Source organism: Heterodontus francisci, unplaced genomic scaffold (genome assembly GCF_036365525.1).
Source record: "Heterodontus francisci isolate sHetFra1 unplaced genomic scaffold, sHetFra1.hap1 HAP1_SCAFFOLD_892, whole genome shotgun sequence".
NCBI classification, from domain to species: domain Eukaryota; kingdom Metazoa; phylum Chordata; class Chondrichthyes; order Heterodontiformes; family Heterodontidae; genus Heterodontus; species Heterodontus francisci.
Window position 1 is genome coordinate 13689 of NW_027140525.1, and position 25961 is coordinate 39649.

At 57.4% G+C, this 25961-nt stretch overlaps 2 protein-coding genes across 3 annotated transcripts; both read left to right on the top strand.

Moving 5' to 3' along the window:
- Positions 1–2234: 2234 nt before the first annotated feature.
- On the top strand, positions 2235–15516 carry naa10 (N-alpha-acetyltransferase 10, NatA catalytic subuni). Of its 2 annotated transcripts, none has more exons than XM_068025655.1 (8): positions 2235–2368; positions 4685–4783; positions 5320–5378; positions 9832–9877; positions 12953–13068; positions 13329–13373; positions 14132–14216; positions 14926–15516. In XM_068025655.1, the coding sequence occupies exons 1-8, from the start codon at positions 2348–2350 to the stop codon at positions 15175–15177; spliced, it is 723 nt and encodes a 240-aa protein (XP_067881756.1). In that variant the 5' UTR covers positions 2235–2347; the 3' UTR covers positions 15178–15516. The 2 variants fall into 2 exon arrangements, with proteins under 2 accessions (XP_067881756.1, XP_067881757.1); XM_068025656.1 differs by having other exon boundaries at positions 14931–15100.
- Positions 15517–17628: 2112 nt separating this feature from the next.
- zgc:103759 (U8 snoRNA-decapping enzyme) lies at positions 17629–24264 on the top strand. The gene is made up of 3 exons (XM_068025654.1): positions 17629–17816; positions 19883–20158; positions 23506–24264. The coding sequence occupies exons 1-3, from the start codon at positions 17676–17678 to the stop codon at positions 23686–23688; spliced, it is 600 nt and encodes a 199-aa protein (XP_067881755.1). The 5' UTR covers positions 17629–17675; the 3' UTR covers positions 23689–24264.
- Positions 24265–25961: the final 1697 nt, after the last annotated feature.

Below are 25961 nucleotides of genomic sequence, written 5' to 3' on the forward strand. Positions count from 1 at the left end.
GGCAGGATAACAGATGCTGGGCTCCTCTCCTTGTGTCCCATTGATGCTCTGATGTCATCAACAGGCTAAGAACAGGTACATTTCTGGGCACTTTAGGTGGGTGAAGAGTAATGAGGATTCCACTGGACATAATCTCCTTTTGACATCCTTCAACTTTGAGTATTTTGTCGGTTTCAGTGAGATCACCTCTCATTCTGCGAAACTCTAGAGAATACAGGCCCAGTTTCCCTGATCTCTCTTCACAGGACGGTCCCGCCATGCCGGGAACAAGTCTGGTGAACCTTCGTTGCACCCCCTATATGGCAATAATATCCTTCCGAAGGTAAGGGGACCAAAACTGCGCACAGTACTCCTGGTGCAGTCTAACCAAGGTTCTATACAATTGAAGCAAGACTTTGCTACTCCTGTACTCAAATCCTCTTTGCTGCACCTGTATGTTAGCTTTCAGTGACTTATTTAAGAAATACTCTGCACATCTATTCCTCCTACCAAAGTGGATAACCTCACGTTTTTCCACTTTATATTCCATCTGCGATGTTCTTGACCACTCGCCATGTCTGATATTTGATAAATGTGATCATTATTTTGGGGCACTACATATTGTTATGACTTCAGTGAGAAGTTAAAATACGGGATGTGAACTCCCCAGACCAATGACAAGTCGAGATTTCACATTTTAAGATTTTTATTAGAAGTAAACTAAAAATAATCCCCAATTAACTTCGATTCTGGGTACTGCCTGTGTGGAGTTTGCAAGTTCTCCCTGTGTCTGCGTGGGTTTCCTCCGGGTGCTCCGGTTTCCTCCCACATGCCAAAGACTTGCTGGTTGATAGGTTAATTGGCCATTAGCAATTGTCCCTAGAATAGGTAGATGGTAGGGAAATATAGGGACAGGTGGGGATGTGGTAGGAATATGGAAACAAAGAAAGGTCTTCACTTATTAAAAATACTTAAAAACGTCGCACCACACTTATATATTATGTAAACTTTGACTTTCGAAACTGGCAGCTTCTTAATGTAACAGGCTTCCAAGAGCAGGTGTCCCACCCCCCTCCCCACGCAGCCCCCCCCCCCCGCCCCACCCCACTCTCTCTCTCTCCAGGCTGTAAATGCTGGTTTCCTTTCTTATGGCCTGTCTGCCTTCGGAAAGTCTGTTAAATTTATCTGGACTCAAAAGTCAATAGCTCAATGTCCTTTTCCAATATGCAAAGTCCTGATGTCTGGTTTCAGCATGGTCACCTGGGCTTTTCATTGTATCCAGGTGCGAACAGCTGCCACGCAAATTTGCATCCTCAGAATCGCTGACTCACTGTTGATGATCCGAAGGTCTGGAAGGGCGATTGTTCTTCAGGTGTTAGCCCCGCAGTCTCTGTTTTTCCAGAAGAAAATCTTTGATCTGCTTTCTGTTGTCCTGGTAACCTTTTTTGCAGAGTGAAGGTGAGGTCACCTGACCTTGTGGACTCCATCTTGAATTTCTAAAAACCACAATTTTAAAAACATGATCCTGTTACAACGCCTAGAGTTCATAACAAGGTACGTAGAGACACAACGTGTGTTGAGTGGAGCGTGTTTGAGCCGATTTTGGAACAATGGATCCCAAAGATCTCCTCTGTGGGTTCTCCTCACCTCATGTATGGGTCTGTTGTGGATGAATCGATCAAGAATGATCACTTTGATCGGTCAATAACTCCATGACTGTATCTGAAACGTCGAGGCTGTGGATATTCGACTGTGAGTGGAATCACCGCTGGGCCTGAAGTTGTCCTCGCTCCCCACCATCTGGCATCAATCAGCTGGGGGGGGGGGGGAGGGGGGAGTGGGGGGGAGGGGTGGTCAGTCACTGGACCAAGATCAGAATTAGAAAGATTTATTGTCCCTAACCCTAATTCAGTGCAACCTCCCCTTTAACCGTGGGCGGGGTAGAAACAATCACTTCTGGTTGATTGGCTGAAATCAAAGGAAGCCAAGGGGATAAAGCATTGGCGCCGCCGCCTGTCAATCGGGGGGCGCTCTCAAGGCCCATTGGCCCGCTCGGCCGCCAGTCAAGGAGCGAGCCGGCCTCGGGATTGGCGGAGAGGACGAGCAGAGGCGGGCTGGTGTCCCCTCGAGCCCGCCCTCTCCCTGGCGATCCCGCCAGCCGATTGGCCGGCCCGCCGGTCAATCGGCGGAGGGGTGGAGGAGCCGATTGGACGGGGGCGGAGCGGCCGGGAGCCGATTGGGCGGACGAGCGCCGCCAATCGGAGGGCCAGCCTCTGAGGTCACGTGGCGCCGGGGCTGTCGGTTGGGACGCTCGCTCCGGTTGAAAGAGGCGCGTGGAGGCCAAGCCGGAAAAAGGAGTGACGGCGCCATGAATATCCGCAACGCGAGGGTGAGGGAGGGTCCGGGGCCCCGGCTCGGTCGCAACCGGGGCCTCCCTAAGTGGTGGGGGTGGGGAGTAGAACAACCACCGTGGAGCCGGTAGATTGTACCAGGAATAAAGCCGACGTCTCCATTTTACTGCAGGCGGGGCCAGTGCACGCTGCCGTCGCCGGGAAGCCCCGCCCCCTCGGGAGGCTCCGCCCCTCCACTGGGGAAGCTCCGCCCCTTCGGGAGGCTCCGCCCCTCCACTGGGGAAGCCCCGCCCTCCCCCCCACCGCGGGTGGCTCCTCCCCTCCACTGGGGAAGCTCCGCCCCTTCGGGTGTCTCTGCCCCTCCACCAGGGAAGCCCCGCCCACCCCTCTGGGGAGGCTCCTCCCCACCGTGGAAGCCCCGCCCCCCCACGTGAAGCTACCCCCCCCCAACTCCCCTTTTGGGTAAGGCTGGGGAAGCCCTGCCCCTGCATGAGGCCCCTCCCCCTCACTGTGGTACTGAGCTCCACTGGCACAGGATGATCCCAGTTCCCTTGCTCAGCTGTGTTGGCGAGAATGGGGAGCTCCAAACAGGCCACTCGGCCCATCTGCTCCGTGCTGGTGTTTCTGCTGCACCCGAGCCTCCTCCCACCCCCTCTCCATCTCCCCCTATCACCATAACCTTCTATTCCTCTCTCCCTCATGTGTTTATCCAGCTTCCCCCTTAAATACATCGATACTGTTCACCTCGACCACTCCCTGTGGGAGCGACTTCCACATTCTCACCACTCTGGGGGGAAAGGAGTTTCTCCTGAATTCCCCATCGGATTTATTAGTGACTGTCTGATATTGATGGCCCCCTAGTTCCGGTCTCCCCCCACAAGTGGAAACATCTTCTCTATGTCTACCCCATCAAGTTGGATCCCAATCTTCTATCAGATGCGCCCCACCCCCAGTCTTTCCCTTTCTAGAGAAAACAGCCCCAACCTCTTCAACCCTTCCTGATAGTTAGAACATTCAGTTTTCCAAGGTATATGGAGACTGGAACTGTGCACAGTGCTCCCAGTGTGGTCTAACCAAGGGATATGGAGACCGGAACTGTGCACAGTGCTCCCAGTGTGGTCTAACCAAGGGATATGGAGACCGGAACTGTGCACAGTGCTCCCAGTGTGGTCTAACCAAGGGATATGGAGACCGGAACTGTGCACAGTGCTCCCAGTGTGGTCTAACCAAGGGATATGGAGACCGGAACTGTGCACAGTGCTCCCAGTGTGGTCTAACCAAGGTATATGGAGACTGGAACTGTGCACAGTGCTCCCAGTGTGGTCTAACCAAGGGATATGGAGACTGGAACTATGCACAGTGCTCCCAGTGTGATCTAACCAAGGTATATGGAGACTGGAACTGTGCACAGTGCTCCCAGTGTGGTCTAACCAAGGGATATGGAGACCGGAACTGTGCACAGTGCTCCCAGTGTGGTCTAACCAAGGGATATAGAGACCGGAACTGTGCACAGTGCTCCCAGTGTGGTCTAACCAAGGGATATGGAGACTGGAACTATACACAGTGCTCCCAGTGTGATCTAACCAAGGTATATGGAGACTGGAACTATGCACAGTGCTCCCAGTGTGATCTAACCAAGGTATATGGAGACTGGAACTGTGCACAGTGCTCCCAGTGTGGTCTAACCAAGGGATATGGAGACCGGAACTGTGCACAGTGCTCCCAGTGTGGTCTAACCAAGGGATATAGAGACCGGAACTGTGCACAGTGCTCCCAGTGTGGTCTAACCAAGGGATATGGAGACTGGAACTATACACAGTGCTCCCAGTGTGATCTAACCAAGGTTCGATACAAATTTAACTAAACCTTTCTCCTTTTCAATTCTATCCCTCTCGAAAATAACCTCAGCACTTTTCCCTTTCTCGGACCTCATATTAACTGATGGTGAGGGAGGGGGTGGGAGAACAGGGGTTTGGGGGCCTGGTGGGAGACCGAGCCTTTGTGCAGATATTCCTGGCTAATTCTGCTTCATTGGTGCTGACAGCTGCGGATTCGGTTCGGCGTTGGCCTCGCCAGAGGCTGATCTTTGCCCCCCTCCCTCCGCTGGTCTGAGCGGCCCGATTAGCACAGAGGCTTCCGAATTATAAAGTCGGCTCGTGTGAATCCCTCGTCACCCAGCGTTCCCTCTGTTCGGGTGTTCAGCTCCACGCTGCTCGCGGGGGTGGGGTGTGGGGAGCTGCTGTTGATACCCTCTTAACACGTTTACATAAACAAGCCGCTTCTGTTCTCCCGGGTGGGCAGGGCAGCGATGCACTTGTGTGACCCCCCCCCCCCTTTCTCTTGTCTGTTCACAGCCAGAAGACCTGATGAACATGCAGCACTGTAACCTGCTGTGTCTGCCTGAGAATTACCAGATGAAATACTACTTCTACCACGGACTGTCGTGGCCCCAGGTAGGGACGGTGCCGCAACCCGCACGTGACCGAAGAGCCGAGTTTATTTCTCCCCCGCTCGGTGTGCCACTTAGTCGCCCGACCCTTTGACAGTCTACGTAGAAAGCAAGACTTGTCTTCCTGTCGTGCCGTTCTCACCCTCAGGACCTCCCAAAGTGTTTCGCGGGCATTGAAGTACAGTATTTTTTTTTTTGGAAGCGTGCTCACTGTTGTAGGAAGCGCAGCAGCCGACGCACGCACAGCAGGATCCCGCGTACGGCAATGTGGTAATGACTCGTCGGGGCGGCGCTCCCTCGGCGCTGACCCTCCGACAGGGCGGCACTCCCACCCCCCCTTCCGGGATTTTTAATACAATCCTCTGATCCGAGGGGAAACCCGGGATGGGCAGTCAGTTCAGGCCGCGCCAGCGATGCGAGAATTAATTTGAACAAGTACCGTTGGGAGTTGGAGCCGGGATCCAGCGCTGGGAAGGGTGACAGACGACAGGCAAGTTCTCAGTCATGCCGGGCGCTAACTGTCCGTTTCCCTCCTTCCAGCTCTCTTATATCGCAGAGGACGAGAATGGAAAAATCGTGGGTTACGTCCTGGCTAAAATGTGAGTGAAAGGCCTTGTTTGATTCAACCGCACGCAGAATTATATACAAACGCACAGCACGGCAACAGGCCATTCGGCCCACCTGCTTCATGCTGGTGTTTCTGCTCCACGCGAGCTTCCTCCCCCCCCCCCCCCCCCCATCTCCCCCTCTCACAATATCCTTCTATTCCGCTCTCCCTCGTGTGTTTATCCAGCTTCCCCTTAAATGTATCCAAACTATTCACCTCAAGAAGGCATTTGATAAGGTGCCACATCAAAGTTTATTGCAGAAAATAAAAGCTCATGGTGTAGGGGGTAACATATTGGCATGGATAGAAAATGACGAGCTAACAGGAAACAGAGAGTCGGCATAAATGGGTCATTTTCTGGTTGGCAAGATGTAACGAGTGGTGTGTCACGGGGCCTCAACTTTTTACAATTTATATAAATGACTCGGATGAAGGGACCAACGTTTTGGTTGTTAAATTTGCTGATGACACAAAGATAGGTAGGAAAGTAACTTGTGAAGAGGACATAAGGAGGCTACAAAGGGATGTAGACAGGTTAAGTGAGTGGGCAAAGACCTGGCAAATGGAGTATAATGTGGGAAATTGTCCACTTTGGCAGGAAGAATAAAAAAGAAGCATATTATCTCAATGGTGAGAGATTGCAGAGCTCTGAGACGCAGAGGGATCTGGGTGCCCTAGTGCATGAATCGCAAAAGGTTAGCATGCAGGTACAGCAAGTAATTAGGAAAGTTAATAGAATGTTATTGTCCATCACGAGGGAATTGAATATAAAAGTAGGGAGGTTATGCTTCAGTTATACAGGGCATTGGTGAGACCACATCTGGAGTATTGTGTACAGTACTGGTCTCCTTATTTAAGGAAGGATGTAAATGCGTTGGAGGCAGTACAGAGAAGGTTTATTGGACTGATACCTGGAGTGGGCGGGTTGTCTTACGAGGGAAGGTTGGACAGGCTCGGCTTGTATCCGCTGGAGTTTAGAAGAGTAAGAGGCGACTTGATTGAAACATATAAGATCGTGAGGGGTCTTGACAGGGTGGATGTGGAAAGGATGTTTCCCCTTGTGGGAGAATCTCGAACTAGGGGTCACTGTTTAAAAATAAGGGATCGCCCATTTAAGACAGAGATGAGGAGAAATTTTTTCTCTCTGAGGGTGGTGAGTCTTTGGAATTCTCTTCCTCAAAAGGCAGTGGAAGCAGAGTCTTTGAACATTTTTAAGGCAGAGGTAGATAGATTCTTGATGAGCAAGGGGGTGGAAGGTTATCGGGGGTAGGTGGAAATGTGGAGTAATCAGTTCAGCCATGAACTTATTGAATGGCAGAGCAGGCTTGAAGGGGCCGAGTGGCCCACTCCTAATTCGTTATGTTCGTAACCACTCCCTACGGTATCGATTTCCACATCCTCAGCACTCCCCGGGTAAGGAGGTTTCTCCTGAATTCCCCGCTGGATTTATTGGTGACTATCGCGTGTAGGCCAGACCGGGTAAGGACGGCAGATTTCCTTCCCGAAAAGGGCATTAGTGAGCTAGACGGAACTTTACGCCAATCGATGATCGCTTCTGTGACTAGCTTCCAATTCCAGATTTTTATGAATGAATTGAATTTAAATTCCGCCAGCTGCCGAGGTGGGATTTGAACCCAGGTCCCCGGGACATTAGCCCGGCCCTCTGGGTTTCTGGGTCAGTGACATTACCACCACGTCACCACTTCCTCTTATCGAATGCCTTGTGGAAATCCAAGTATATTACATCGACTGTAGTAAAAGCAAAATGCTGCAGATGCTGGAAATCTGAAATAAAAACTGAAAGTGCTGGAAATAGTCAAGCACCTGTGGAGAGAGAATCAGAGTTAACGTTTCAGGTCAGTGACCTTTCATCAGAACTGGCAGAGGTCCGAAAAGAATTACGTTTTAAGCAAGTGAAGAGGGGGGCGGGAATGTGGCAAGTGACCAAAAAGGAAGGTGTGTGCTCGGGCAGGAGAGATTAAATAACAAAGCTTTGTCCAGGGACAAAGGCAAAGGGTGTGTTAATGCTTGTGGTGAAAGACAAAACATTAGACCAGAGAGAGAGTTAATAGTGGAGTAATGAGCAGCTCTGTCTACATGCTTTAAAAAATAAAATGTAATATAAAAAAAGGCCAGTCATGCTCTGGAGTTATTGAACTCAATGTTCAGTCCGGCAGGCTGTAGAGTGTCTAATCGAAAGATCGGGTGCTGCTCCTGGAGCAGAAGACAGAAATGTGGGCATGAGCGCAGGGGGGAGTGTTGAAATGGCCAGCAACCGGAAGCTCGGGGTCTGAGCGGAGGTGTTCCGCAAAGCGGTCACCCAGTCTGCGTTTGGTCTCCCCAATGTAGAGGAGACCACATTGTGAGCAGCGAATACAGTATACCACATTGAAAGAAGTACAAGTAAATCGCTGCTTCACCTGAAAGGAATGTTTGGGGCCTTGAATGGTGAGGAGAGAGGAGGTAAAAGGGCAGGTATTACACCTCCTGCGATTGCATAGGGAAGGGGACGAGGTGTCGGGGGGTGGTTGGAGGAGTGGACCAGGGTGTCACGGAGGGAACGATCCCTTCGGAATGCTGACAGGGGAGGGGAGGGGGGCGATGCATTTGGTGGTGACATCACGCTGGAGGTGGCGGAAATGGCGGAGGATGATCCTTTGGATGTGGAGGCTGATGGGGTGGAAAGTGAGGACAAGGGGAACACTGTCGCGGTTCTGGGAGGGAGGGGAAGGGGTGAGGGTAGAGGTGCGGGAAATGGGTCGGACACGATTGAGGGCCCTGTCAACCACAGTGGGGAGCGAATCCTCGGTTGAGGAAAAAGGAGGTCATATCAGAAGCGCTGTCGTGGAAGGTAGCATCATCAGAGCAGATGCGTCGGATCCCAATTCTCCCAGTTTCTCCGTCTCCAACCAATTCATCCGCTATCTCTGCATCCATTACCTTTAAGGCCCTCGTGTGCAGGTCCAGGGGACATGTCAGCCTTTAGTCCGATTAGTTTTCCTAGTACTTTTTCCTCCAGTGATCGTTTTAAGTTCCTCCCTCCCTTTTGCCTTCTGCTTTTCTACTATTCTACTATTCAGACACTGACCTGAAATAGCGACGGGTGCTGAGAGGGTAGGACGGATCGGACAAGCCTCCTGATGGAAGAGGATAACTCAGGATGTGGAGAGCGACAGAGCGTCTCATTGCCAGAACCCCTTGTAGCTGCGAACGCCTCGATTTAAATCTCCCCTGAACCTTCCCTGCTCAGCTTCTCCCGGTCTCTCCACACTATCTGAAGTCCCTCATCCCTGGGACCGTTCTAGTAAATCTCCCTCCGCTCCATCTCTCCAAGCCTTGACATCCTTCCTAAGATGGACACGATATTCCTGCTGTTTTATAAAGGTCCAGTACAACTTCCTCACTTGTGACGTTCAGAGCTGCTGGGTTCAGAGTGGAGGAAATGTGTCGATACTGTGACCTTCACAAGGCATTGGAGACAGTGACAAATGGGAGGCTTGCTGATAAGATGAGGGCGTGCAAAATCTGGCATTTATGTAAAAGCATAAGAAACAGGAGTGGGAGTAGGCCATTCGGCCCCTCGATCCTGTTCCGCCATTCACTAAGATCATGGCTGGTCTGATTGTGGCCTCAACTCCACTTTCCTGTCTGTTCCCCATAATCCTGGACTCGCTTGTCGATCATGAATCTGTGTAACTCAGCCTTGAATATATTCAGTGATCCAGCCTCCACTGCTCTCTGGGGAAGGGAATTCCAAAGATGAAGGACCCTCTCAGAGAAGAAATTCCTCCTCATCTCCGTCTTAAAAGGGAGACCCCTTATTCTGAAACTGTGCCTCCTGGTTCTAGATTCCCCCAGGAGGGGGGAAACATCCTCTCAGCATCTACCCTGTCAAGCCCCCTCAGAATCTTCTATGTTTCAATAAGATCACCTCTCATTCTTCTAAACTCCAATGATTATAGACCCAACCTGCTCAACCTTTCCCCATAAGATAATCCCTTCATCCCCGGAATCAGCCGAGTGAACCTTCTCTGAACTGCTTCCAATGCAAGTATATCCCTCCTTAAATAAGGAGACTAAAACTGTACACAGTACTCCAGGTGCAGTCTCACCAACGCCCTGTACAGTTGCAGCAAGACTTTTACACTCCATTCCCCCTTGCAATAAAGGCTAACTTTCCATTCGCCTTCCTAATGACTTGCTGGACCCGCACGCTGACTTTTTGTGATTCGTGTACAAGGACACCCAGGTCCCTCTGTCTTGCAGAATTCCGCAGTCTCTCTCCATGTATTTTCTATTTTTCCCGCCAAAGTGGGCAACCTCACATTTTCCCACATTATACTCCCATCTGCCACACTTTTGGCCGCTCACTTAACCTAATCCAGGCCCTCAGTGAGTTTGATTTGAAATGTCTGGGTTTATTATTTTCTCTCCCTTTCTCTCAGGGAAGAGGATCCTGACGACGTTCCTCATGGACACATCACTTCCCTGGTAAGGAGCCAGTGCCTGTTGCAGGAGGGAAGGCAGCCGGGGCAAGGCTGCCCAGGAAGGTGGGGGAGGCAAGGGGTCGGGAAGGGGGAATGGAGGGGTGGGGAGGGGTGGGGAGGAGGGGGAATGGAGGGGAGAAGGGGGGAATGGTGGGGTGGGGAGAAGGCGGAATGGAGGGGCAGGGAGGAGGGGGAATGGAGGGGGGGGTTGGGGAGAGGGGGAATGGAGGGGGGGGTTGGGGAGAGGGGGAATGGAGGGGGGGGTTGGGGAGAGGGGGAATGGAGGGGGGGGTTGGGGAGAGGGGGAATGGAGGGGGGGGTTGGGGAGAGGGGGAATGGAGGGGGGGTTGGGGAGAGGGGGAATGGAGGGGGGGGGGTTGGGGAGAGGGGGAATGGAGGGGGGGGGTTGGGGAGAGGGGGAATGGAGGGGGGGGGTTGGGGGAGAGGGGGAATGGAGGGGGGGGGTTGGGGGAGAGGGGGAATGGAGGGGGGGGTTGGGGGAGAGGGGGGGTTGGGGGAGAGGGGGAATGGAGGGGGGGGTTGGGGAGAGGGGGAATGGAGGGGGGGTTGGGGAGAGGGGGAATGGAGGGGGGGGGGTTGGGGAGAGGGGGAATGGAGGGGGGGGGGTTGGGGAGAGGGGGAATGGAGGGGGGGGGTTGGGGAGAGGGGGAATGGAGGGGGGTTGGGGAGAGGGGGAATGGAGGGGGGTTGGGGAGAAGGGGGAATGGAGGGGGGGGCGGGGAGAAGGGGGAATGGAGGGGGGGCGGGGAGAAGAGGGAATGGAGGGGGGGCGGGGAGAAGAGGGAATGGGGGGGCGGGGAGGAGGGGGAATGGAGGGGAGGCGGGGAGAAGGGGGGAATGGTGGGTTGGGGAGAAGGCGGAATGGAAGGGCAGGGAGGAGGGGGAATGGAGGGGGGTTTGGGGAGAGGGGGAATGGAGGGGGGTTTGGGGAGAGGGGGAATGGAGGGGGGGTGGGGAGAAGAGGCAATGGAGGGGGGGCTGGGGAGAGGGGGAATGGGGGGGCGGGGAGAAGGGGGAATGGAGGGGGGGCTGGGGAGAGGGGGAATGGAGGGGGGGGCTGGGGAGAGGGGGAATGGAGGGGGGGGCTGGGGAGAGGGGGAATGGAGGGGGGGGCTGGGGAGAGGGGGAATGGAGGGGGGGTGGGGAGAAGAGGCGATGGAGGGGGGTTGGGGAGAGGGGGAATGGAGGGGGGGTGGGGAGAAGAGGCAATGGAGGGGGTGCGGGGAGAAGGAGGAATGGGGGGGCGGGGAGAAGGGGGGGATGGGGGGGCAGGGAGGAGGGGGGGCTGGGGAGAGGGGGAATGGAGGGGGGGTTGGGGAGAGGAGGAATGGAGGGGTGGGTGGGGAGAAGGGGGAATGGAGGGGGGGTTGGGGAGAAGGGGGAATGGAGGGGGGGTTGGGGAGAGGGGGAATGGAGGGGGGGTTGGGGAGAGGGGGAATGGGGGGTGCGGGGAGAAGGGGGAATGGAGGGGGGGGCGGGGAGAAGGGGGAATGGAGGGGGGGCGGGGAGAAGGGGGAATTGGGGGGCATGGAGGGGGGGCGGGGAGAAGGGGGAATGGAGGGGGGGGCGGGGAGAAGGGGGAATTGGGGGGCAGGGAGGAGGGGGAATGGAGGGGGGGGCGGGGAGAAGGGGGAATGGAGGGGGGGGGCAGGGAGAAGGGGGAATTGGGGGGCAGGGAGGAGGGGGAATGGAGGGGGGGCGGGGAGAAGGGGGAATGGAGGGGGGGCGGGGAGAAGGGGGAATTGGGGGGCAGGGAGGAGGGGGAATGGAGGGGGGCGGGGAGAAGGGGGAATAGGGGGGCGGGGAGAAGGGGGAATGGAGGGGGGGCGGGGAGAAGGGGGAATGGAGGGGGTGTTTGGGAGAGGGGGAATTGAGGGGGGGTGGGGAGAAGGGGGAATGGGGGGGCAGGGAGGAGGGGGAATGGAGGGGGGGTTGGGGAGAGGGGGAATGGAGGGGGAGGTGGGGAGAAGGGGGAATGGAGGGGGGTGCGGGGAGAGGGGGAATGGAGGGGCAGGGAGGAGGGGGAATGGAGGGGGGGGGGTTGGGGAGAGGGGCAGGGAGGAGGGGGGGGTTGGGGAGAGGGGGAATGGAGGGGGGGTGGGGAGAAGAGGGAATGGAGGGGGGGGTGGGGAGAAGGGGGAATGGAGGGGGGACGGGGAGAAGGGGGAATGGGGGGGTGGGGAGAAGGGGGAATGGAGTGGGGGGGTAGGGGGGGGGCGGGGAGAGGGGGGAATGTTGGTGGAAATGAGCTTTGACAGTGCAGTATCTGATCTTCCTCCCTCACTCTCAGTGTGAGTGTTATCAGGGGCTGAGCTTGTATCCCACCCAGTGGCCCAATTGCTGTACTGTGGCGACCCCCGTCCCCGCCTCCCCCCACCAGCTATCCATTCCTCCATTCAGCCCCCCCACAAAAAACCATGGATGGATCTCCTCTCACTTGCTCCTGGGTGACGGCCCGACAGCCATTCCGAATGTTTACAGCTGCCTGAAAGGCCAGGACAATGTAAGGGGGGGGGGGGGGGGGGGGGCAGGTTCAGCTGCAGGGAGGGAGACCCTTGTCACACACGGAGGATTATTTTGTGTGTTGCCACATGCGGGGACGGGGACGGGAGAGACCCCAATCGCAAGAATTCAAACAGTCAGCTCGCAGACTCTTTGGGAAGAAGATCTCATTGCCCAAAGTGAGAGAGTGCTGGAACCTGAGAGGGTTGCCCCACCACGGAGAGATTCATTTCTGCGAGGGGGAAGTGGGGGTGCTGCTGCCAGTGGGGTTGTACCCCGGTCAGAGTGAGAACCTCGGGGTGGGGGGGGGGAGTGTTTGGCGGGGCGTGGCATTGATTTGTGACATGTGGCCCTTGACCTGTCTAATTATAGAATCAGACAGAACAGGAGGAGGCCATTTGGCCCATTGTGCCTGTGCTAGCTCTTTGAAAATACTGTCCGCCTGGTTTCCCCCCCCCCCGCTGCCACCACCGTCATCATCGCAGCCCCTTGCCAGCGCAGGGGGGATGGGGATCTGATGTGATTTCAGCTCTCATGTCCCCTGCTCCTTTCCTAGGCAGTGAAGAGGTCCCATCGTCGGCTGGGATTGGCACAGAAACTGATGGACCAGGCATCCAGGGCCATGATCGAGAACTTCAATGCCCGCTATGTGTCCCTGCACGTCAGGAAGAGGTATTGTCGCCAAGCGGTTGGAGGGCGTCCACCCCTCGTGCCAGCAAGGGGTTGTGGGGGGGGGGGCGGAGATGGAGGGAGGCACGGAGATGGGGGCCGGACCCCGGAGATGCAGGGACCCCAGCTTCCTGCCCTGGTCTGCGGCAGCCTCGGCTGCCGGGGAGTCTGTCTGGATCTCGGGGTGGGGGGGGATGGTGGGAGGCTCTGAGATGTCCGAAGAATTTTAATTCCTGCTTTTCCGATTTCTCCCCCTTTTTCAGCAATCGAGCGGCACTGCATCTCTACTCGAACACGCTGAACTTCCAGTAAGTACTCCAAGAATAGTATTTCGACCCCACCCCTTCAGTCCCCCACAATTCCGCCCCCCCCCCCCACCTTATCTAGCACCTCCCGCCCTATGACCCTCCCAAATCTCTGCGCTCCTCCAATTCTGGCCTCGGGCCTATTCCCCCGATTTCCATCGCTCCACCATTGGTGTTGCCGAGGCCTTAAGCTCCGGAATTCCCTCCCTAAACCTTTGCACCTCTCCCTCCTCCCTTGAGATGCCCCTTTAAAACATACTCTGGGTATCCTGAATGTACCGGCTCCCCGAATCCCAGATTCCCATTCCCGCTTCTGTGCAATGACGCGCTTCCTGACATCACCCCCCACCCCGAACGGCCTGGCTGGAATTTTAAGGATCGGCCCCCTCGTTCCGCACTCTTCCCTGCCTCAACCACAGGAACTAGTTTCTCTTCTTGGCGACCCGATCGAATCCTTTCATCATCTGAAACGCCTCGATTAGCTCACCCCCTTAATCTCCTACACTCGAGTGAATACAAGCTCAGTCTCTGCAACCTGTCCCTCGTAATTTAACCCTTTCAGCCCCAGTATCGTTCTGGCGAATCTGCAGCACCCCCCCCCCCCCCCCCCCCCACCCCCCCGCCCTTCCTGAGGTGCGGGGCCCAGAACGAACGCAGATACTTTGGGCGAGGTCCGAACAAAGGCCCGTGTGACTGAAGAGTGAGTATCTTTGTATGGCTTTGTAAAGCCCTGCCCCTCTTTTTTTCCCCCCATCGCGCAGGATCAGTGAGGTGGAGCCCAAGTACTACGCAGACGGCGAGGATGCTTACGCCATGAAGAGGGACCTGACGTTAATGGCCGACGAGGTTTGTCCCTCTCCTCCTCCTGGTTTCTTGCATTGCCACGTGGCTCGCCCGAGCTGGACAGGCTGGGGCTTGTTGTCCTCGAAAGGGGAAGGTGGAGGGATGAGCTGACGGGAGCTCGATAGGTTAATGTTACGACTTGTGTGTGGGGGGAGTCCAGAACACAGGGGCCATCAATATAAGACAGTCACTAATAAATCCTATGGGGAATTCTAGGAGAAACTCCTTTTCCCGGAGAGTGGTGAGAATGTGGGACTCGCTCCCGCAGGGAGTGGTCGAGGGGAATACTATCGATGTATTCAAGGGGGAAGCTGGATAAACACACGAGGGGAGAGAGGAATAGAAGGATACGGTGATGGGGGGGGTGCGGGGCGGAGATGGAGAGGGGGCGGGAGGAGGCTCGTGTGGAGCGGAGACACCAGCACGGAGCAGACGGGCCGAATGGCCTGACCCGTTGCTGTAAATCCTGTGTAAACAGTGTGAATACCCGTGCGGGGCAGAGCGCGTTTTACTGGGACAGTATCAGGCAGGGTTAGAATGGATTCTCGATGGGCCCACGCTACCTCGGGGGTGAGGGGTGCCCCCGTACCCCTACAGCCTTTGGGGACGAGGGTGGGGAGGGGGTGTTGCTGTATTCCTGGGGTGGGGTGGGGGGGGGGTGGGTATTCCGGCGTTCCGGTGCCTGCTTCATTGCCGTTGGCTTTCCCTCCAGTTCAGGAAACAAGCAGACACGCGGGAGAGGCTGAAGCCGCTGGTGCTGGGCTCCCTGGAGCACCGGGCCCACCACCGGTCTAACCACTTCGCCGACTGCTGCCGCGACGACAAGTGCACGGGGGCCGCGGCGGGGCGGGCCCGCGAGGGGGCGGAGGACAGCGGCGACAGCAAGGACGTCAGCGAGGTCAGCGAAGCGACGGAGAGCACGGACGTCAAGGACAGCTCGGAGGCCTCGGACTCGGCCTCGTAACGGCTCCAGCGCGGTCCCGCAGCCCGTCGCGGCAGCACTGACCCGCCGTGTGCTGTTGCCCTGGAAAAAAAAAACCCCCCCCCCACCGCCGCTCACCCACAGGAGGCTCTCTCTTTTACACAGCGACGTGCAGCGTGAGGCAGCCTGCTCCCCAGTCCTGCCCTCGTGCCCTTAACGCCCAGCGGAAACGGCAAGGCTGGAAACATTCCCAAAACCCCCCCCCCCCCCGTCCCCAGGGGAGGAGTGGTTGAAAACCCGAGCAGCAGCGGCAGGCGACGGCTCTCTGTGTCACTGCGTAAGGACACCATGTATACACCAAATAAACAGCATTGCAAAGGTGCCGCGCTTGTGGGTCTCTTTGACTGTTCTCATTGCTCGTTGTGAGTCCTTTGTTCGTCTAAACTGAGACTGCCCACCCCAACCCCGGACGCACAGCCCATCGGCAAACTGTCCCTGGACGCACAGCCGATTAGCCACCAATCCAGTCACCAATAGGTCTGCAATGCAGCAGGTTATGCGGGCTGGGTGGAGGCTCTGAATTGTAGCCACTGTTGGCTGCAGATTACACACATTGATGTCAAAATACACAATGCTGGAAATACCTGTCAGTACAGGCAGCACCTGTGAAAAGAGACAGGTAACACTTCAGCTCCGTGATACTGGTATTCTTTGAAGAGAGGGGCTGAATGGCCCTCCTCCTGTTCCTGTGTAACAGGCTCGAGGAGGGGCTGAATGGGCCTCCTCCTGTTCCCGTGTAACAGGCTCGAGGAGGGGCTGAATGGGCCTCCTCCTGTTCCCGTGTAACAGGCTCGAGAGGGGCTGAATGGCCCTCCTCCTGTTCCCGTGTAACAGGCACGAGAGGGGCTGAATGGGCCTCCTCCTGTTCCCGTGTAACAGGCTCGAGAGGGGCTGAATGGGCCTCCTCCTGGTCCTGTGTAACAGGCCCGAGAGGGGCTGAATGGGCCTCCTCCTGTTCCAGTGTGAAATGCCCGAAAGGGGCTGAATGGGCCTCCTCCTGTTCCAGTGTGAAATGCCCGAGAGGGGCTGAATGGGCCTCCTCCTGATCCTGTGCCTATCCCCTTGGAAGGAGTCCGACCATTTCTTATAAAATGATCCAACACGGGAAGAGGCCATTTGGCCCATCTGTGCTGTTCTCTTTGAACCAGATATCCAATTAGTCCCACTCCCAGCCCTGCACATTTCTCCCCGCCTGGAAGTTACTGTTGACTTTGCTGCCACCTTTCTTTCAGACAGCACACTCCAGGATACAGGAACTTTAATTCCAATTGTATTATAAATATAGGACATTAATCCGAGGCCGCCCTCTGCCCTCTCAGGTGGATGTAAAAGATCCCACGGCCACTGTTGGAAGAGGGTGGGGGTTGGTGGGATGGGGAGTTCTCGGTGTCTTTTGGCCAATATTAACCTCAACCAACATCATAAAAAAAAACAAGTTATCTGGTCCTACATTGCTGTTTGTGGGATCTTCCTGTGCTGCATTTCCCACATTGCAATAATTCACAATTGAGGGAGGGAGGGAGGGTGTGAAGATTGGATGGAGAGAGAAATAGATTGAGTGAGAGAGAGAGGGGGGGTGGATGGATGGGGGATGAATATATGGAGGGTGGGAGGGATGGATAGAGGGTGGAATAGATGGAGGGTTGAATGGAGGGAGAGAGAGATGGTATCAATAGAGTGTGAGAGAGATGGAGGGAGAGATGTATGGATAGAGGGTGGGAGAGATGGGGGAGGGTTAGATGGAGGGAGGGAGGGAGTGTGTTATGGAGGGTGGGAGAGAGATGGAGGGAGTGTGTTATGGAGGGTGGGAGAGAGATGGAGGGAGTGTGTTATGGAGGGTGGGAGAGACTGGGGAGGGATGGATATGTTGATTGGCCAATTGTCACCTTGTTAAAAGCTCCACACCTGCCCATAGCCCAATGGTGAGAGTGGGTGGGCGGTCCGTTGGTTTTCATTGGTCTGTAACGGAGGGGCTGCGACATGATTTAATTCCTGATTGGCTGTTCAATATGTCAAACGGCCGCCTCCCCACGTTGTCCGCCCCCGTTCGCAAGGCGGCAGCGGATTGGCTCTTAGCAATGTCAATCAGCATGCTGCCGCTGGCCATTGGGCGCCGCGTGAGGTCCCGGCTGCCGACGTCAGTCTTGGGCACGTTATCGGTGATTGGTTCACCGGAGCGGGTGGTTGGGGGGTGGGGTTGGCGGAGAGGAGGCACTTCTGCTGGATTGGCTGCGTGGTGCGGGAGCGGCGTCTTGGATTGGTTGTCTGGAGGGACGCGTGGTTGTTCATTGGTTGCGGTGGCACCAGGTGTTGGGGAGGGTCTTTGATTGGTTACGTGGGGGCAGGGGAGCGGTTGTTGATTGGCTGTTGGGCCCGCGGGCTTTTTGATTGGTTCCAGGGGGCGGGGCGTGGTCGCTGATTGGATGAGTGATAGCCGGGAGCCGGGAGGCGGCCGGGATTCGGGACTTGGTGTCGGGGTGATGGCGGAGCCGGGTTATCGGTCTGTGTCGCGCCGGGACTCCCGCTCTCTGGCCGGCTACAAGCACGCCTGTCATGTTATGCTGTACGCGGCGGAGCCTGGCAAACTTTTCGGGAAAATCCCCCTCAGATACGCGCTGCTGGTGGGTAAACACCCGGGGTGAGGGGTTAAACACCCGGGGGTGAGGTGTTAAACACCCGGGGGTGAGGGGTTAAACACCCGGGAGTGAGGGGTTAAACACCCGGGAGTGAGGGGTTAAACACCCGGGGGTGAGGGGTTAAACACCCGGGAGTGAGGGGTTAAACACCCGGGGGTGAGGGGTTAAACACCCGGGAGTGAGGGGTTAAACACCCGGGAGTGAGGGGTTAAACACCCGGGGGTGAGGGGGTAAACACCCGGGGTGAGGGGTTAAACACCCGGGAGTGAGGGGGTAAACACCCGGGAGTGAGGGGTTAAACACCCGGGGGTGAGCGGTTAAACACCCGGGAGTGAGGGGTTAAACACCCGGGGGTGAGCGGTTAAACACCCGGGGGTGAGGGGGTAAACACCCGGGGTGAGGGGTTAAACACCCGGGAGTGAGGGGTTAAACACCCGGGGGTGAGGGGTTAAACACCCGGGAGTGAGGGGTTAAACACCCGGGGGTGAGGGGGTAAACACCCGGGAGTGAGGGGTTAAACACCCGGGGGTGAGGGGTTAAACACCCGGGAGTGAGGGGTTAAACACCCGGGGGTGAGGGGTTAAACACCCGGGGGTGAGGGGTTAAACACCCGGGAGTGAGGGGTTAAACACCCGGGGGTGAGGGGGTAAACACCCGGGGGTGAGGGGGTAAACACCCGGGAGTGAGGTGTTAAACACCCGGGGGTGAGGGGTTAAACACCCGGGAGTGAGGGGTTAAACACCCGGGGGTGAGGGGTTAAACACCCGGGGGTGAGGGGGTAAACACCCGGGAGTGAGGGGGTAAACACCCGGGAGTGAGGGGTTAAACACCCAGGTCGAGGGGGTTAAACACCCGGGGTGCGGGGCAGATTACACCCGGGGTGTGTTGGTAAACACCCAGGGTGCGGGGCAGTTAACACCCAGGGTGAGGGGCTAAGCGCCTGGGATGAGGGGGCGATAAATACCAGGGACAAGGGGTAAATACCCGGGACGAGGGGGTAAACATCTGGGTTTGAGGGGTTAAATACCCAGAGTAAGGGTATAAATACCTGGGGTGAGGGGGTAAACACCCGGGGTGAGGGGGGTTAATACCCAGGGCGAGGGGGGTAAACACACAGGTTGAGGGGGTAAACACCTGGGGCGAGGGGGTTCATACCCGGGTTGAGCGGTTAAACACCTGGGGCAAGGTGCGGAAACACCTGGGCGAGGGGGGGGTTAATACCCAAGGTATGGGGGGTTAAAACCCAGGGCGATGAGGTAAATACCCGAGGGGAGGATAATACCCGGGGCAAGGGGATTAAATACCCGGGGCGAGGGTGATTAACCACCCGGGGTGAGGGGGTAAATACCCAGTGTCGGGGTAAACGCCCGGGGTGATGGGGTAGATACCTGGGTTTTTGGGATAAACACCCATGGTGTGAGGGGGTAAACACCCAGAACGGAGGGGTAAATACCTGGGGTGAGCGGGTGAGAACCCAGGGTGAGGGGTCAAATACCGGGGTGAGGAGGTAAACACACAGTGTGTCGGGTTAAATATCCAGGGTATGGGAATAAATACCCGGGGTGTGAGGGGGTAAGCACCCAAGGTGAGGGGATAAATACCCAGAAGGGAGGGGTAAATACCCGGTGGGGAAGTGTAAATATTGAGGTGGTGGGGTAAACACCCAGGGTGAGAGGGTAAATACCAGGGGATAAATACCTTTGTGGGGGGGGGGGGGGTTAAATAACCAGGGGGTAAATACCTGGCAGGGTGAGGTCAGTACCAGGGGGCTAAATACCCAGAGGGAGAGGAGTTAAATACCGACAAGGGAGGATGGTTAATACCCAAGAGGGTGGGTTAAATACCCTGGGCGGGGTGGTACATCCTCGGTGGGAGGGTAAATACCCAAATGGTCGGTAAATATGCAGAGAGAGGGGGGTAAATGAACAGAGAGAGGGGGTAAACCCCGGGGTGGGGGGGTTAAATCCTTGGGGGAGCGGTTGGAGATGGGTCGAGATCCTGTAGCTTTATTCCCAGGCCATTGCTGTTACTGTCTTCCCTCCTTCCACCAGATGCAGATGCGATTTGACGGGAAGATCGGTTTCCCCGGGGGTTTCGTGGACCTGCGGGACGGCTCGCTGGAGGACGGCCTGAACCGCGAGCTGTCGGAGGAGCTGGGCTGCGAGCCGGCGTTGCTGAGGATCGCCGAGGCTGACTACGCCACGTCCCACGCCACCGAGGCGCTGCTGCAGAAGGTGGTGGCGCACTTCTACACCAGGAAGATCTCGCTGGACCAGCTGCGCAGAGTGGAGCTGTCTGCCGTGCAGGCCAGAGACCACGGGCGCGAGGTAAGAGAGAGCTGTCTGTGCACCGACCCTCGTCCACCTCGTTTTAACGCACCAAAGCGTCCCAAGGCGATTCACAGCAACGCAAACGCTGAGGAGGGCGTGAGGGACAGGCGGCCGAAAGCTCGTTCAGAGAGGTCGCTCTTGAAGGAGGAGAGAGAGAGAGGCGGAGAGGTTTAGGGAGGGAATTCCAGAGCTTAGGGCCCCCCAGGCAGCTGAAGGCACGGCCGCCAATGGTGGAGCGATGGGAATCGGGGGATGGACAAGAGGCCGGAATTGGAGGATTGTGCCGGAACGCAGATCCGCACGGACGCACCAGCGAGGCAGTGGGCTCCAGTCCGAGGACACTGAGCTTCCTCTCCCTCCTCCTCCTCCTCCTCTCTCTCTCTCTCTCTCACACATACCTACTCTATTCATCCACAGGGTCCCTCATACTCTGGCCCTCCATTGTAAGTTGACACATTTACTCCCCAGTAGGGGTCACGGGACGCTGGTGAACCAGATTTAGCCAGATGGAGAGACCGGGAGAAGCTGGGATTGCTCTCCTCAGAGCAGAGAAGGTTAAGGGGAGATTTAATCGGGGCGTTCAAAATCGGGAAGGGTTTTGATGGAGTAAATCAGGAGAAACTGTGGCAGGAGGGTCGGTAACCAGAGAGACACAGATTTAAGATAATCGGTAAAAGAACCAGAGGGCGGAGAGGAGGAGAATGTTTTCGACTCAGTGAGTTGTTGTGATGTGGAACGCGCTGCCTGAAAGGGCGGTGGAAGCAGATTCAATAGTAACTTTCAAAAGGGGATTCGGAGAAATACTGGAAGAGGAGGAATTTGCAGGGGTATGGGGGAAAGAGCGGCGGAGGCGTGCGGAGGGTGGTGGGGGGGGGGGGCGGTGGGAATCGTCCTCTCAAAGCTCTCAAATGGGCTCTTCCTGTGCCGTGTGTGATTCTGCGAATAGCAGTCTTGGCCGAGCTGCTGACACAAATTTCACCCCACCAGCCCCCTTCGTTGTCGTGTTAGCGCCTTTGAACAGCCTGTGCGTTCCTAATATATTCAGTGATGATAATTTTCAGCCAGTTTCCCCGATCGAGCAGGAGAGGTGCTGCCAGGGTGATTCACACTGCAACTTCATTTGTCACATGACTCACACTGCAGTACGGTTGAGTCATGGGAGATTAAAGTGGAGCTTTATATATATATAAAAAAAACATCTACACCGGGCAGCAATCACAGCAGGCCCAGGACACAGTAGCATCAGTGATGTGAGCTCCGACATGATTCAACTCAATCTTGGGGTGTGGCGTCTTTCACAAAGCCAGCATTTATTGCCCGTCACCAGCTGCCCCTTGAGAAGCTGATGGGTGGGTGGCCGCCTTCTTGAACCCCTCAGTGCCTGGCGAGACCTCTTCAGTTTAGAGTCAGCCACGTTGTTGAGGGACTGGAGGCACGTGTCGGTGCAGACTGGTTCAGGAGGGCAGCTTCCCTTCCCGAAAGGATGTCACTGAACCAGTTGGGGTTTGAAGACACTTCCCAGATCACTGTTCAGGTTTCACGCTCCCCTCTGAGTCGGGGGGCCTTGTTTTCGAGGTCCACCCCAGAGACTTGAGAGACGCAATTCAGGCCAACGCTCCCAGGGCAGTACTGAGGGAGCGCCGCACTGTCGGAGGGTCAGGACTGAGGGAGCGCCGCACAGTCGGAGGGTCAGGACTGAGGGAGCGCCGCACTGTCGGTGGGTCAGTGCTGAGGGAGTGCCGCGCTGTCGGAGGGTCAGTACTGAGGGAGCCCCGCACTGTCGGAGGGTCAGGACTGAGGGAGCGCCGCACTGTCGGAGGGTCAGTACTGAGGGAGCGCCGCACTGTCGGAGGGTCAGTACTGAGGGAGCGCCGCACTGTCGGAGGGTCAGTACTGAGGGAGCGCCGCACTGTCGGAGGGTCAGTACTGAGGGAGCGCCGCACTGTCGGAGGGTCAGTACTGAGGGAGCGCCGCACTGTCGGAGGGTCAGTACTGAGGGAACGCCGCACTGTCGGAGGGTCAGTACTGAGTGAGCGCCGCACTGTCGGAGGGTCAGGACTGAGGGAACGCCGCACTGTCGGAGGGTCAGTCCTGAGGGAGGGCAGCACTGTCGGAGGGTCAGTACTGAGGGAACGCCGCACTGTCGGAGGGTCAGTCCTGAGGGAGCGCCGCACTGTCGGAGGGTCAGTCCTGAGGGAGCGCTGCACTGTCGGTGGGTCAGTACTGAGGGAGCCCCGCACTGTCGGAGGGTCAGTCCTGAGGGAGCGCCGCACTGTCGGAGGGTCAGTCCTGAGGGAGCGCCGCACTGTCGGAGGGTCAGTCCTGAGGGAGCGCCGCACTGTCGAAGGGTCAGTCCTGAGGGAGCGCCGCACTGTCGGAGGGTCAGTCCTGAGGGAGCGCCGCACTGTCGGAGGGTCAGTCCTGAGGGAGCGCCGCACTGTCGGAGGGTCAGTCCTGAGGGAGCGCCGCACTGTCGGAGGGTCAGTCCTGAGGGAGCGCCGCACTGTCGGAGGGTCAGTCCTGAGGGAGCGCCGCACTGTCAAAGGTGCCGTTTTTCAGGATGAGACGTTGAACCCGAGGCCCCCTCCCCCATCTGCTATCTCCGCTGGATGTAAAAGACCCCACGGCCACTATTGGAAGAGGAGGCGGGGGTGGGGGCGGAGGGAGTTCTCCTCGGTGTCCTGGGTCGGATATTTATCCCTCCATCGACATCGCCAAAAAGAAGAGGTGAGCTGGGTCATTATCCCATTGCTGTTGTGGGATCTTGCTGTGCACAGATTAGCTGCCTCATTTCCTGCATTACAACAGTGCGGTACACGCGATGAAGCCCTTTGTCGGCTGTGAGGCGCCTTGGGGACGCTGGCGAAATCTTCATTCTTTCCTTTTTCTGCCCCCACGTACAGTGCCGTAACCGTAAGCTGCGAAAGATTGCTGCCTGTAACATGTCTGTCTGTCTGGGGTCTCTGGGGTCCATGTCTCACTCCCAAATAAACAGACGGTCCAGACTGGGAATTGCCCCGCGACCATGCCTTGTTCTCGGAGTGTTGAAATCGCCAGCAAGCTGTGAAGCCAGTGGGATCCCCTGTTTGTCTGTGCATTCCCAATTTCTCTATCGGATGTTCACACTCGCCCATTTCCACGTTCTCACCCCTCTCTGGGTAAAGGGAGTTTCTCCTGAATTCCCCGCTGGATTTATTAGTGACTGTCTCGTCCTGTTTCCCAGCTGAGGGTGGGGGCGGGGGGGAGGGGTAGGGGGATGGCGTTTCTTGTGAGGAGGGGATTTGCGGCCTAAGTAGCCGGACCTCCCTCACCGGTTTCTTCCTTTTCCTGAAATGTGCCCACAGGTCATGGGGATCATCCGGGTCCCGCTGTACACGCTGCGCGACGGTTTTGGAGGACTCCCGGCCTTCCTGACCAACACCTTCATCGGGAACGCCAAGGAGCAGCTCATCGAAGCCCTGCGGACCCTGAAGCTGCTGAGCGAAGCCGAGCTGCAGTCGGCCATCAGTGCCAGTCGGGTCGGGTAGGGGCGTGGGCAAGGCTCGCTGGTGAAGGAATGCTAGAGGAAACCCTGGACTAGTGGGGAGGGAGGGAGGGAGGGAGGGAGCTGTCTGGCTACAAGGCTGAATAGAGCTCCTTTGCATGGCTAATAAAGCAGTCATTGCGGCAGTGTTGCTAATGCGTTTGATTCGTGTCCGTCATGCACTCCCCCGCACGCACACGGTCCCCTCCCCGTATCATCGGTGTCCCGGGAGTTGGGAGCGAGTCACTGCATGGGATCTGGGTTGTATGTCGTTCCTCGCCCTGGCTTAATCTCTCTCCCGACCTGGCACTTGGTTCAATGTCCGTTCGAGGCCACCGAAGACCACTTAATGTGCAGCACATCCTGCTCCGTCGTGCGATCTTCAACACCCACCTTCAGGGGAAGGCGGGGCCGCGGTTTAATGCATCCACCCAAGAGGGCAGGGGGGTGGGCCACGGGTTCAACGTCTCATCCTGAAAAACGGCACCTCCGACAGTGCGGCGCTCCCTCAGTACTGACCCTCCGACAGTGCGGCGCTCCCTCAGTACTGACCCTCCGACAGTGCGGCGCTCCCTCAGTACTGACCCTCCGACAGTGCGGCGCTCCCTCAGTACTGACCCTCCGACAGTGCGGCGCTCCCTCAGTACTGACCCTCCGACAGTGCGGCGCTCCCTCAGTACTGACCCTCCGACAGTGCGGCGCTCCCTCAGTACTGACCCTCCGACAGTGCGGCGCTCCCTCAGTACTGACCCTCCGACAGTGCGGCGCTCCCTCAGTACTGACCCTCCGACAGTGCGGCGCTCCCTCAGTACTGACCCTCCGACAGTGCGGCGCTCCCTCAGTACTGACCCTCCGACAGTGTGGCGCTCCCTCAGTACTGACCCTCCGACAGTGCGGCGCTCCCTCAGTCCTGACCCTCCGACAGTGCGGCGCTCCCTCAGTCCTGACCCTCCGACAGTGCGGCGCTCCCTCAGTCCTGACCCTCCGACAGTGCGGCGCTCCCTCAGTCCTGACCCTCCGACAGTGCGGCGCTCCCTCAGTACTGACCCTCCGACAGTGCGGCGCTCCCTCAGTACTGACCTTCCGACAGTGCGGCGCTCCCTCAGTACTGACCCTCCCACAGTACTGACCCTCCCACAATGCAGCGCTCCCTCAGTACTGACCCCCCGACAGTGCGGCGCTCCCTCAGTAGTGACCCTCCCACAGCGCGGCGCTCCCTCAGTAGTGACCCTCCGACAGCGCGGCGCTCCCTCAGTACTGACCCTCCGACAGTGCGGCGCTCCCTCAGTACTGACCCTCCGACAGTGCGGCGCTCCCTCAGTACTGACCCTCCGACAGTGCGGCGCTCCCTCAGTACTGACCTTCCGACAGTGCGGCGCTCCCTCAGTACTGACCCTCCCACAGTACTGACCCTCCCACAATGCAGCGCTCCCTCAGTACTGACCCCCCGACAGTGCGGCGCTCCCTCAGTAGTGACCCTCCCACAGCGCGGCGCTCCCTCAGTACTGACCCTCCGACAGCGCGGCGCTCCCTCAGTACTGACCCTCCGACAGTGCGGCGCTCCCTCAGTACTGACTCTCCGACAGTGCGGCGCTCCCTCAGTACTGACCCTCCGACAGTGCGGCGCTCCCTCAGTCCTGACCCTCCGACAGTGCAGAGCTCCGACAGAGCGGCGCTCCCTCAGTAGTGACCCTCCCACAATGCAGCGTTCCCTCAGTACTGACCCTCCGACAGTGCGGCGCTCCCTCAGTAGTGACCCTCCCACAATGCAGCGCTCCCTCAGTCCTGACCCCCCGACAGTGCGGCGCTCCCTCAGTCCTGACCCCCCGACAGTGCGGCGCTCCCTCAGTCCTGACCCCCCGACAGTGCGGCGCTCCCTCAGTCCTGACCCTCCGACAGTGCGGCGCTCCCTCAGTCCTGACCCTCCGACAGTGCGGCACTCCCTCAGTCCTGACCCTCCGACAGTGCGTAGCTCCCTCAGTCCTGACCCTCCGACAGTGCGGCGCTCCCTCAGTCCTGACCCTCCGACAGTGCGGCGCTCCCTCAGTCCTGACCCTCCGACATTGCGGCGCTCCCTCAGTCCTGACCCTCCGACAGTGCGGCGCTCCCTCAGTCCTGACCCTCCGACAGTGCGGCGCTCCCTCAGTCCTGACCCTCCGACAGTGCGGCGCTCCCTCAGTCCTGACCCTCCGACAGTGCGGCGCTCCCTCAGTCCTGACCCTCCGACAGTGCGGCGCTCCCTCAGTCCTGACCCTCCGACAGTGCGGCGCTCCCTCA